This window comes from Otolemur garnettii, unplaced genomic scaffold (genome assembly GCF_000181295.1).
Source record: "Otolemur garnettii isolate 467f Iridium unplaced genomic scaffold, OtoGar3 scaffold00001, whole genome shotgun sequence".
In the NCBI taxonomy this organism is placed as follows: Eukaryota; Metazoa; Chordata; class Mammalia; order Primates; family Galagidae; genus Otolemur; species Otolemur garnettii.
In genome coordinates this window covers 6,154,644-6,167,164 of record NW_003852396.1, presented here as the reverse complement: position 1 = coordinate 6,167,164, position 12,521 = coordinate 6,154,644, and the positions used below count along the sequence as shown (strand labels likewise).

The 12,521-nt window shown below is 42.8% G+C and overlaps 1 protein-coding gene across 2 annotated transcripts in view; it reads left to right on the top strand.

Annotated features, from left to right (window-relative positions):
- Window positions 1–944: 944 nt before the first annotated feature.
- The window catches only part of PGR (progesterone receptor), an 88,879-nt gene continuing 77,302 nt past the window's right edge, over window positions 945–12,521 (top strand). The window contains exons 1-2 of one of the 2 annotated variants that reach the window (XM_003780784.2): window positions 945–2,731; window positions 3,890–4,041. In XM_003780784.2, coding sequence (XP_003780832.1) covers window positions 1,110–2,731; window positions 3,890–4,041 — 1,774 coding nt within the window. In that variant the 5' untranslated portion in view covers window positions 945–1,109. The remainder of the gene's footprint in view (window positions 2,732–3,889; window positions 4,042–12,521) is intronic. The other variant, XM_003780785.2, reaches the window with a different exon arrangement.

The following is a 12,521-nucleotide window of genomic DNA, read 5'->3' as shown; positions in this document are numbered from 1 at the left end:
GGAACTCAGAGGGAGAGAGCACTTTTACAGTATTTAGAATGATCTTTCAAATGTTTATTATTCCAAAAGATAATGTAGCCAAACATCTTCTAAGTTAAATCTTTACAAAACTGAAATCCTAAAGAGATTTACACAAATTCCCCTTCTTATGGAATCTAATAGTTTGTCCAATTAGATTGGGAATAAGTTTTAATTTGTAGTACAAAATCTAACATGCCCAGGAGAGTTTATCCCAGAGCACCTGCTACTCAGAGCTCCATTCAGCTTAGCGGGATCCGGTCGGCAACCCGGGAGGGAGGGGCTGGGGGCGGGGCTCCCGAGAGGGAGGCGGTGTTGTTAGAAAGCGGTCTAGCCAGCCTACAGCTGTCACTAATCTGCTTAAGCCTTGCTGTATCTGAGTGTGCGAGGATTCTGGCGTGTGGGTAGCATTCTCGGTTCTCAAAGAGAACTAGCTTTACTTGGCAATTGCGTGGAATCTGCACCCAGAGGCGGCTCGTCCTCCAGGACTGCTGAGAACTGCGAAGCTGCCAAGATGAATGTTGCCTGCTGTAGGGAGCCGGCAGAAGCGCCACTCTTCCGGAGAATGAGCAGTACCGACTAGCCCCCTGGGTTTTAGGGAGAAAGGCAGTGGAGCGCAGTCAGGGACAGGGAGCTTCATGGCATGAACGGGTTTGAAGCCAAAGCAAAAGTCGGGAGATAGAGCCGCGCGTTGTTGAATTGCTCTCGCAGCCTCAGCCACTCCAGTGCCGAACTTGTGAGTACTCTGCGTCTCCTGTCCTCGGACAGAAGCCGGAGAACTCTCCTGAAGAACTCCCCAGTTGGGAGACGAGATCCCCACGACGACCTTCCCCTGCCCCCGCCCCCCCCCCACCTCGCTCGCTGCTGGGACGTAACGACCTCCACCCTTCCCCTAACAGGATGGAGGGCAAGGACAGGAGCTGACCAGCGCCGCCCAAGCACACCCCCGACTCAGGAGGTGGAGATCCCCAGGGTCCAGCCAAATCCAACATCCGTTTTCTCCTCCCTCTGGCCCTATAGACTTGACACCCCTCCTTTCTTTCTCCCTCCTCCCTAGGACGGGGGAGGAGAAAAGGGGAGTCCAGGTCGTCATGACTGAGCTGAAGGCAAAGGAACCCAGAGCTCCCCACGTGGCGGGCAGCGTGCCCTCCTCCGGCGAGGTCGGATCCCCCCTGGTGGGCCACCCGGACGCAGGCCCCTTCCAGGGGAGCCAGACCTCGGATGCCCTGCCAGTAGTCTCAGCAGTGTCCCTCTCCCTGGACGGGCTGGTCTTCTCTCGGCCCTGCCAGGGACAAGACTCCCCAAACGGAAAGACCCAGGACCACCAGCCGCTGTCGGACGTGGAGGGCTTATACTCTGGAGTTGAAACCACAAGGGGTGTAGGAGGCGGCAGTTCTAGACTTCCAGAGAAGGACAGGGGGCTGCTGGACAGTGTCTTGGACACTCTTCTGGAGCCCTCGGGTCCGGGGCAGAGCCACGCCAGCCCTCTCGCCTGTGAGGCCACCGGCTCTTGGTGCCTGTTTGGCCCCCACCTCCCCGAGAACCCTCGGGCTGTCCCTGTCACTCAGGGAGTGTCGGCTCCGCTCATGAACCGGCCAGGAGGGAAGGCTGGAGACGGCTCTGGGCGGCCGGCTGCCCATAAGGTGCCGCCCCGGGGCCTGTCACCGTCCGGGCAGCTGCTGCTCCCGACAGCAGGGAGCCCTCTTTGGCCCGGGGCCCCCGCGAAGCCGTCTCCACAGCCAGCTGTGCTGGACATGGTGGAGGAGGAGGAGGGCTCCGAGTCCGAGGACTCCGAGGGTCCGCTCCTCAAGGACAAACCTCGGGTGGCCGCAGGAGCATCAGCAGCCGCGGTCCCCGGCGCGGCCACAGGAAGCCTCGCCCTGGCCCCCAAGGAAGACTCCCGCTTCTCCGCATCCAGGGCCGCCCTGACGGAGCACGACGCCCCCGCGGCGCCGGGGCGCTCCCCGCTGGCCACCACGGTGATGGACTTCATCCACGTGCCCATCCTGCCTCTCAACCATGCCTTCCTGGCCGCGCGCACCCGGCAGCTGCTGGAGGGGGAGAGCTACGACGGCGGGGCCGCGGCCGCCGCTGCCTTCGCCCCACCTCGGGGCTCGCCCTCCGCCTCGTCCACCCCGGTCGCCGCCAGCGACTTCCCCGACTGCGCGTACCCGCCGGACGCGGAGCCCAAAGACGACACGTTCCCGCTCTACGGCGACTTCCAGCCCCCCACCCTGAAGATCAAGGAGGAGGAGGAAGGTGCGGAGGCCGCCGCGCGCTCCCCGCGCCCCTACCTGGTGGCCGGCGCCGGCGCCTCCGCCTTCCCGGACTTCCCGCTGCCGCCGCCGCCGCCCGCGCTGCCGCCGAGAGCGCCGCCCTCCAGGTCCGGGGACGCGGTGGCGGCCGCCCCCGCCGGTGCCTCGGTCTCCTCCGCGTCCCCGTCGGGCTCGGCCCTGGAGTGCATCCTGTACAAAGCCGAGGGCGCGCCGGCCCCGCAGGGCCCGTTCGCGCCGCAGCCCTGCAAGGCTCCGGGCGCCGGCTCCTGCCTGCTGGCGCGGGACGGCCTGGCCTCCACCTCGGCCTCCGCCGCGGGGGCGCCGCCCGCGCTCTACCCGCCCCTCGGCCTCAACGGGCTCCCGCAGCTCGGCTACCAGGCCGCCGTGCTCAAGGAGGGCCTGCAGCCGGTCTACCCGCCCTATCTCAACTACCTGAGGTGAGGCCGGCGGGACGCGCCCCGCCCGCTGCCCGGGCTCCCCAGGTGGCCGCGAGGGGGTGGGCAGCCGGGCAGGGCACCCGGACGGGTTGCCCCCTTTCTTCTTCCCTCTTTCAGGCTCACTCTCTGGGGGACTATCCGGGAGGTGCAGAATATGCCATTTTTGGAGCCTCCCTGAAAGCATTTTTAAAAACTTTCCGAATCTTGGAGATTCCGAAGCAGGACCAACGCTGGTATCAAATGTGCAGCGTCACGCTAGGTCCGCTGTAGCCCAGCGGAGTGGAAAGGGTGTGGCGAGTTGGGGGCTTTATCGAAGGCTGCTTTTCTTAGAAGGACTTTTACCAGGCACGGTTCCCACGGGAGGGGTGGGACTTGAGGAAAGGTGGCCAGCCAGAACCGATAGCAGAACCATCTGAAGGATTTGGACAATTAACTCGCTCGATTTGCATGCGAATTTTGAGATTAAAATTAATTTTAAGTGTGATATGTCTGAACTATGGATTTAAGCATTTAAATTACAGCACTGGGCCGTTTTCTAATACTGTTTGGGATTCGTTATAGCTTTTTCTCATACAAGTTTTTAAAACATTTTAATTCACATAGTGAAATAATGAATAAAAGAGAATGCTCTGTTTTGAGTCTTATAGATTGAATAGAGACAAGTGTCAGTATTGAAAAACACTTCAATATAACAAACACCTATACACCTTGTAATAACAATCATTACAGGGTTGTGTCTTAAAAACTCAAAACAAAAGCAGTGCTAAGTAAACTGAACTCTTAAACCCAAACCAGTACAGGAAGGGCATAACAGTTTGTCTGTTAAAACAAAAGGAATTCCTTCCGTATAAGAAATTCTATAGAAAGATTGCTTTTTAATAAATGGACTTTAGCTTTCCTGAACATAAAATTATACACTAGTTACTATTCTTTGATATTGATGCTACTGATAAATAGCTCCTAATTTGCAAGCCTGTGAATCCAGTTGCAGGTAGTCTATTACACTATATTCAAAGTTTGCATGTCTTTCAAGTGTGAGTATGTGCACTTCTGTTTTTAAAATCTCCTTTCACTGTGTTAATGGTAGTTTAAGAAACTTTTAGTATTAGATACTGGTGCACCAAAAAATAAATGGAGTAATTTGTTTTGCATTTCAAGGCCCGATTCAGAAGCCAGCCAGAGCCCACAGTACAGCTTCGAGTCCTTACCTCAGAAGATTTGTTTAATCTGTGGGGATGAAGCTTCAGGCTGTCATTATGGTGTCCTTACCTGTGGGAGCTGTAAGGTCTTCTTTAAAAGGGCAATGGAAGGTAGGCTTCTTTCCCCTAACACTTTATTATTAGTTTAATTATAAATGGAGATCATTGAATATTTTATAGATTTGAATTACCCCTTGCTTCTTCTAAGAAATGATATTTCCATATAACTTAAAATATATGATGACATTTTAACAATGTTGTTATTTATAATACTCAAAATTGAATGCGTGTAGATATTATAATTGCAAACTCTTTGGTTAATACTTTCAATATGAGATACAAGTCATGATAATCTTGAGGACAGTGGTATTGTTGTTCCTTAACTATTTAGCATTCAGGAAACAGCTATGTTCTAATTGTAATTTTTGATGTATCTGTTATATATAAAGCACTTTAATTTTTCATTAAAAGAAAAATGGTAAGAGTTGAAATTATAATGTAACATACATATAACACACTTGCATGTATGTTGCAGCCACAGGATCTCTGTGTGGTTTTGTCTGTTCCCTATATGCATGTTTATGTACTACTTATAGTGTGGTAATTCTAAACAATATTTTAAAATTCCTTTTTGCTCAGTTTTTGTACGTTTGTAAGAGAATAGGAGTAAACAGTTTAAAACAAATGAGTCATTTGGACATCATAGTAATATGATTTCTAAAGAAGTATTTTGGCCTAAGTAAAACTTTTGTGTTTTTAAAGCCATTTTAGATTGCTTATCTAATGATTTCAGATTGACTTGCCCAGGGTGTTCCAGACTTTGAATTTTTCTTTCCACCTGCATTAAACTCCAAGCAACCAAACACATTCATATCTGATGACCACAGTACATTGGAACATCATTTTACATTTTGATACTAGCAAAAATGTATTTCACGACAAGCTGAAATTGAGTTTAGGATTCTCCCTGGAGTGCTGAGTTCACACCTAGACAAGAAAACAAAGATCATATGGGCTTTTGTGTTTACTATTTCTGAGTTTCCTGACTTTAAGAGCCCTTTATAAGCAAGAAAGAAGAGAGCAGGAAATTTACGCTTTAAGGGGCTTTCAAAGGAGTGCTTCATAAAGGTATTTTCTTTGTATATTTTTAGAATATGATTTTTTCCACAAAAGAAGAATGTATTTAACTGATATTGTATGTATTCAGCTTTAAGGGAATTTAATTGCATTCTAATATAAATTAATTGAGCTACTGTTAAAAGGAAGTATTGAGAGAATGTGTCAACTGAGAATGGACTTCACTTATCCATTGATAAGTGAAGTTACTGTTATGATTGTAACTTAATCACAGTTACAGATGGAAGTTGAAGTTCCTTGTGTGTAAAAATCAGTTTTCCAGTGGGTAATTAGAGTTGCCATTTTTGTCTGACTCTGGTTCTGGTTTTCCAGACATCCCTTTTTGCATTAATATGATTTTTCTCCATTCTTAACAGCCTCCATGTAATTTATAAGTGAATGGCCTTCTTAGAATCCCCTGAAGGCTAATTTGTCCTAACCCAGCTGCTCCTTTTCATACATAAGCAGGTTCCAAAGACATAAATCAGTGTTTCCAAAGGTGCACAACTAGTTAGTAGCTGATTGTTAGTAAACATAGTTAGATATTTTTAGATCACAATGTTTATAAATCAGAGTATGAACAGATGTGTAATAAATGCTATTTAATTTTCAGAAGTTACTGCATAAAGTGCATATAAACAAGAAAGAGCATCCTAACTGTAAAATACAAATGCTTTCACATTATCATCAGAATAGCATCTAAAACCATAGAGGAAGTCTTTTCCGATTTACTCTTAAAGAGCATTTGTTGGATTCTACTGTTGGCATGGTCCTATAGATCTGAGAAGTAGAAGTGAAGACCTCTTATTCAGTAATATTTATAAAAACAAACTTGAGACAGATATTGATAAATCATTCATAAAATTAGGGCAAGATTATAAAGCTGAGTAATTTCATTTATTCCACAATTATTATATACCCCTTATATTTACATTTATGCCAAAGATGCTCTTTCCCTGACTTCACCTTTCTCTACCTTAATATAAAATAAGGATAAAAGCAGTAGCTACTTCTTAGAGTTGCTAGAAAGATTAATTCAGTTGATACATGAAAAGTATTTGAAAGAAGATCTGGCAGAGAGTCATCTTCCACTAGTTGTTGTTTAATATAGTTGGGGAGGTAACGTATATGCACATGAAAACAATTAAATAAAGAATCTGACTAAATAAGCCATTCTGTGATGGGTATAAGATTTCCATGGTTTGTGTGTTTGGACAGAGTCGAGGGGGTTGTGGACTGGAGCATATATGTTGTAGAATGTGGGGGAGGCATCCTGGAAGATAGGAACCTCATTTGGTTATTAAAAGAAAAATAAGATCTCTAGGCATTGAGGAGAGTTTTAAGAGTATATAGTCAAAGAAGAGTGAAGAAATTAAGATTATACTGACTAAGAGTTTAATATTTATATTAGGAAGTTGTGAGAATTAAAGAAGTTAGGCTTCTAATGTTTGGATGAATTAGGAGAGAATTGATGGTAAGGCAAGAGAATAGAAGTTCTGGGAGTTTTCAGGTATGAGAAAAATAAGTAGAAAGACTCAATACCAGGTCTGAAATCTTAGCATAAAGCAATGTGGTGTGAGGTGAGCTGGTTCAAGACAGAGCTATATGTGATGCCAATGTGGCCAGTAGTTGAAAAGTAGGTAATTATGTGGATATTAATATAGTGACCGAGGATTCTGATGATGACAAGACAGTATGAAGTGCGTTCTGTGTGGCAGTTACTACTTAAGTGTTTTACGGTCTCAATTGATTTAGTTCCAACAATGCAGGTGTTATTATTACTCCCATTTTACAGATGAAGAAACTAAGGCCCAGAGGTGTCAAGCTGCCTTATTTACAGATAGGAAAGTGGAGAGTCAGGATTCCAACCCAGGAGTGCGACTCCACAGAGCCCCTGCTCTACGCCACTGTGTTTCCTTTCTCATAGTAGGAAATGTGGGCAAAGAACCACCACAGTCATTTGGGAGAGAAACGTGGACCACGTGGTGAAACATCTGGGAAAGTCAGAGTGAACCCCGAAGGAGAGAGCAAGACCCAGGGTGATCAGAGACACGTGATCTAAACGGATGGATCACACTAACTTCTCACTTAGGACACGGATGAGAAGACAAAATTAGGAGCCAGGAACCAGTTTCCCCACCTCTTCCAAGTTAGGAGTGGGTGTTCACAAATCCTATGAAATCATCCATGAAAATTGGATTCCCCTGATATGAGACAAGAGATAAGAGGTAGAGAAAAGAAGGTACCACTCAGGAAATGGTGATGTAAGGGTGGGAGAATTTAAAGCTATTTAAATTAGCCATTTAAAGCTAATTGAACGTCTTAAGATAAGGTTAAGAAGAAAACAGTTAGTTTAATAGCCTATTGAATTCCTTTACCAAGACTTGTAGGATTGAAATGAACTAGGATGTGGTCAGAAATTGCCTTTATGCCTTTGCAGGAGATCAAGTAATAATGACTTGATAGTCATAAAAGTGCAGGCTAGTGACCCAGCATGGGAAAGGAAATGACCATTTCTCACTGGCTTATTTTGGTATACACCATGTCTAGCTGGTGCTAGGAATAAACTAGGCATTCCATAAATATTTGCTACATGAACCAATAATAATAATTGGTAATATGTGCCCTTACTCTTTGGATGCTTTGCTATGTGGCAGCATCTGTCATGAATACTCTTGATGTCATATGGCTGAACAAATGTTATAATGCACCTAAAATGTATACCAGTTGAAGTAGGCCATGATGGATTCCTATTGTATGGCAATAATATCTTTAGCCTTTTATTCATGTATTAATCATTAATAAATTAGTCTCATTAGTTTATGTATTAATTTATTGAGCATCTGTTGTGAGCCTGGCACTATGCTAGGTGCTGGTAAAACAGCACTAAGGCAAAAAAGACCTGGTTGGCCACCCCCTAGCCCAGTTTACAGTACAGTGGCAGAGAGGGACGTTTTGCCAGTTCACATGCACATAACTCCTCACAGATGTTGTAAGTTACTAGCTTATGCACTACTTGGACAACTGGAGAGATGACCCTCTATCAGAAGCAGCGGGTAATAGGGAAAGTGTTTCAGAATTAGACGTCATCATACATCAACTACAGAGGAAACCAGACAGAAATGAAATATTTTTGTAAGTAAAGGGTCAAAAGTCGAGTATAATTGGTGTCCTAGGCTAATAAGATAACTGATTTGGTGCATAGTTCTCCTGGATAAGACCTCAGAAAGAGAAATATCAAACATTCAAAGGATAAGTAACAACTTCTGTGAATTGTTTGTCCTGTCTTTAGAGCTCTGTAATACTTTCTCCATCTTTTGGTTATCCAGCAGTTCCTTCCACTATAATTTATTTAATGTCTGGGCTCTAAGGAGATATTTTGCAAGTAACGTTATTTAATTCAATGTACTCTCCAATAGCATCTACCCTATAGCAGTCTTCACATTACCCTAGACATAATTATATGGGAACTCACTGGACTTCATTTCAAACTCCATATTCAATTCCTTTTCAATTTGTAGATCTCTCAGTTTGATATTTATCATGAATAATAAAGCTGGGTTTAAGCACAATTTTGCATTATGACTCATTGAAAGCCTTGACTATATGGAAAAAGAACTGTTTAAAAAGATAGCATTTGTCATAATCTGCTCCATATTTGTTTATGTAGCATTCCCAGTTTATTGATGCTCTTTCAGAGCTTGCACTTTAATACCACTGCAGAACCAGAAGAGAAGCAGTGGTATCCGATGGACCTGCTCATGCTACCAGCTGTGCCAGTGAGTCATGAATTTCTCAAGTAACACAATGATACATTCTCCTTTAAAAAATTAAAATACCACCCTTAAGGCTGAAGTCCTCTCTAATACCTACCTCTAATCTGCTGCCTTCCCTACCATTCCTTTATTTATCTCAGTTTTTTATGTACATATATGTATGTGTGTAATAATGGTCTTTGGGGTGTGTTAATATATAAATGGTATCACATATCATATTCTTTGTATTATACTCCATACTGTTTTTTTCATGTCACAATGACTTCAGATCCCATGAGTTTGTATATAGTTCTAATTTGTTCTTTTAACCACTCTATAATACTTCATAAGACAAAAATCCTCATATTTAGGCATTGCTAATGACACCATTACTTGAGTAAGTGCTTTTTTGTACTTGTCTCCTTGAGTACCTGCCTGGCTTTCCAGCATATATTTAAACATTTTGTTACATCCCTAAATAAACTAGATGATTAGCTTCTTTGCTGCTGCTAAAATGATTTGAATCATTTGTGCACTCGAGAAACATGTATTGATACTATACTTAAAATTTGCTCATGCTGGAACTACCAGGATGCATATGTGTGCAGTCCCTGTCTTTGACATGCACAAAACTAGGAAGAAGAAAACAAGCAAAACAAAACAGAAAACAACTAGTGAAGGTGAAAACACTTTGATGTGATTTATGTTGCCAAAGCCAGAAAATACAATAGTATTCAATTAGACAAGTCTCGTAAGATTGCAGTGTGTTCTGCAAACGTATCCTGTGGTTCTAGCTAGTTTGTTGTATTAGCTCATTTCATCCTGTGAGAGTCCTAGGAGGTGGAGGTACTATTGTTGCACAGACGGGTATGCAGAGAGATGACTATGTCTTATCCCTGCTTCCATACTGTTTCTCCAGATTGTTTTATATTTGAGCAAACGTTAATTACTTTATTCTTTTTCAAACAAAAACACGGTCTCTTGGGTAAGGCTATTTTAAAACTGTGCTCCTTAACTCAGCCCAGTTTCTTCTGCTCAGAGCAGCTCTGTATTGTCTGTTTATTTGGTTTGCATCTCCACTTAAGGTTTTATTGGAGCTATGGATTCTCAGCCAGCATTTTCTAAAAGTCACTTCTTGGTAACAGGAAACCCTTAGGTCTCAATCAAGTGTTTATTCAGGTACTTGAGCTACTCCTAAGCAGTTTCTTGATCTTGTTTGCTACCTTTTTGGCATTTTTGAAAAGATAGGATGACACTTGTAGTCAAGATTGAAAATGCTGCTGCTCAGGATTCCAAGGGAACATCAGTGTTATCAGTGTTATCACCACCCAGAGTCTGAGTTCTGAAGCTCTCTCTCCTGTCAGCAAAACAAAGTCACTCCAAGGAATCTTTCACCAGTAACTTCTTTAGAGGACTGAAGAAATAATAGACACTTAAGACAGAAACTCCAAAATAAGCACACTAATCATTTAAACCCTTGGTTTTTAAATTCCATCTTTATTAGTATAAAAGTGCACACCCCATACATCTTCCACATCTACCAATTTCTGGAAGGGCAGTTGAACATAATCAAATACTTTTCTGCAGCATAGTGCTTAATAATAATTATTACTTTTTCAGGAAAATAGTACAAATGCTTTCCATTTTATTTACTCGTCTATGACCAAGTGATTTATTTATAATATGAATAAACACATACATACATCGTATGGACTATGAGCGTAAAACTATGCTGTAACATTTGTAGCAAAATATTTAATATAAAAATTATAAAAATAGGTATGATAGTTTATTGAATGTTTACTAAATCCAGGCACCCTTCTAATACCTTTACCTGTAGTAGCTCATTTAACCCTCACAACAGTCCATAGAGGCAGATTCTCTTTTCCTTGATTTACAGATCAATTTTATTGACGTAGTAAACAGAAGAGCAGAACCTGCTCCTGGAGCCAATGCTCTTAAACTCTTCTGGCTACTCTGCTGCAGCAGAAGGAAGAGCCCTTGATTTCAAGGAGCTTGCGCTGCACATGGCAGTGACTGATTAACAGACAACGCTGCAGTTCAGTGCCCAATTAAACTGTGTGATGCAGACTTAGAGGGCTGTAAGTGAACCAGGGAAGAAAAATGCCAAGAGGTGTCATTCCTGACAGCCTGCATGCCATGTTAATGCTTCGGACTTATCATCACTATTCTTACCAACAGTCCTAAAAAGTAGAATCATCAGTCCCACTTCATAGGTGAGTAAGCAAAGACTCAGAAGTAATCTGCTCACCCCAGATAATAGGTAGTGCTGGCAGAGCTATTTATTTTGTCCTTCAGATGTTAGAAAAGGTAGTTTGTTGAAAAGGAGCCAGTAGAACTTATTCACAGCCTTTAAAAATAGGAATTGAAAAGCATTTATTTTTAGATGGATTATTCAATAAATAATCTTCCTATGCCTGGCTTATTATACATAAGAAAAATTTCAGGTAGGTCAACAGTCTAAGTATTTTTTAATTTAAAGGAAAGAAACTCTTACAAGAATGGAAGGAAAAGATTAAAGTATGTACTTATAATATCGGGATGCCAACAATTTCTAAAATTGACATAAAATCCATAATTCAAAAAACAATTTGATCAATTTTGTATATGATAACTATCACATTTCTTTTATTTTTTTCTTTGAGACAGAGTCTCACTATGTTGCCCTTAGTAGAATGCTGTGGCATCACAGCTCACAGCAACCTCCAACTCTTGGGCTTAAGCGATTCTCTTGCCTCTGCCTCCCAAGTAGTTGGTTACAGGTGCCCACCACGTCTGGCTATTTTTTGTTGCAATTGTCATTGTTGTTTAGGTGGCCTGGCCCTCGGTGTATGTAGCTGGCGCTGTAACCACTGTGTCATAGGAGGCACTGAGCCTTTTTTTGTGTTGTTGCCCTCAGTAGAGTTTAAGTGATTCTCTTGCCTCAGCCTCCCAAGTAGGGACTACAGGCACCTGCCACAATATCTGGCTATTTTGGGGGTGTAATTGTCATTGGTGTTTGGCGGGCCCCAGTTGGATTCAGACCCGCCACCTCCAGTGTGTGTAGCTAGTGCCCTAGGCACTAAGCCTCAAATTTCTTATATAAGGAAAAAGTCAGAAGAAAACAAATTGGGAAAATATTTGTAACAAATCTGTCAACAGGAAGTTATTCCTAATATACAAAGTATTCTCACAAACCAAGAGAAAGATAAGAAAAATAAGCAAAAGATATTAAGATGGTTCACAAAATATAGTCTATAGAAGTGTGAACAATGCTTTACTCACTAATAATCATTACTGATTGCAATAATATAGGAATTTCAGCAATCATATTGAGAAAACAATGAATATAGCCATTGGAGAGTCTGAGGACAATTTGGTATTTTACCTATTAAAAATGTGGCCCAACAATTCTACTTCTAGAAACTTATTCTTAGATAAAACTCTGGAAATGTGTAGAAATGCCTTTAGGAAGATGTTTATTACAGTACTACAGTATTTGTAATACTGAGAAACTAAAAACAGCCCTGGTGTCTGTTAATAAGAGATTAGTAAATTGTGCTACCTTCTTGCAGTTAAATACTCTGTGGCATTTAAGTAGTAAACTAGCTGCAAATATTATCATGTGAAACGGTCTCTAAAATATCTGATTTTGTGAAGAAGCAAGCAGTGATGCCCTTCCGCATAAAAAGAGTTTCGCCCATTTGGTGTATGAAATGG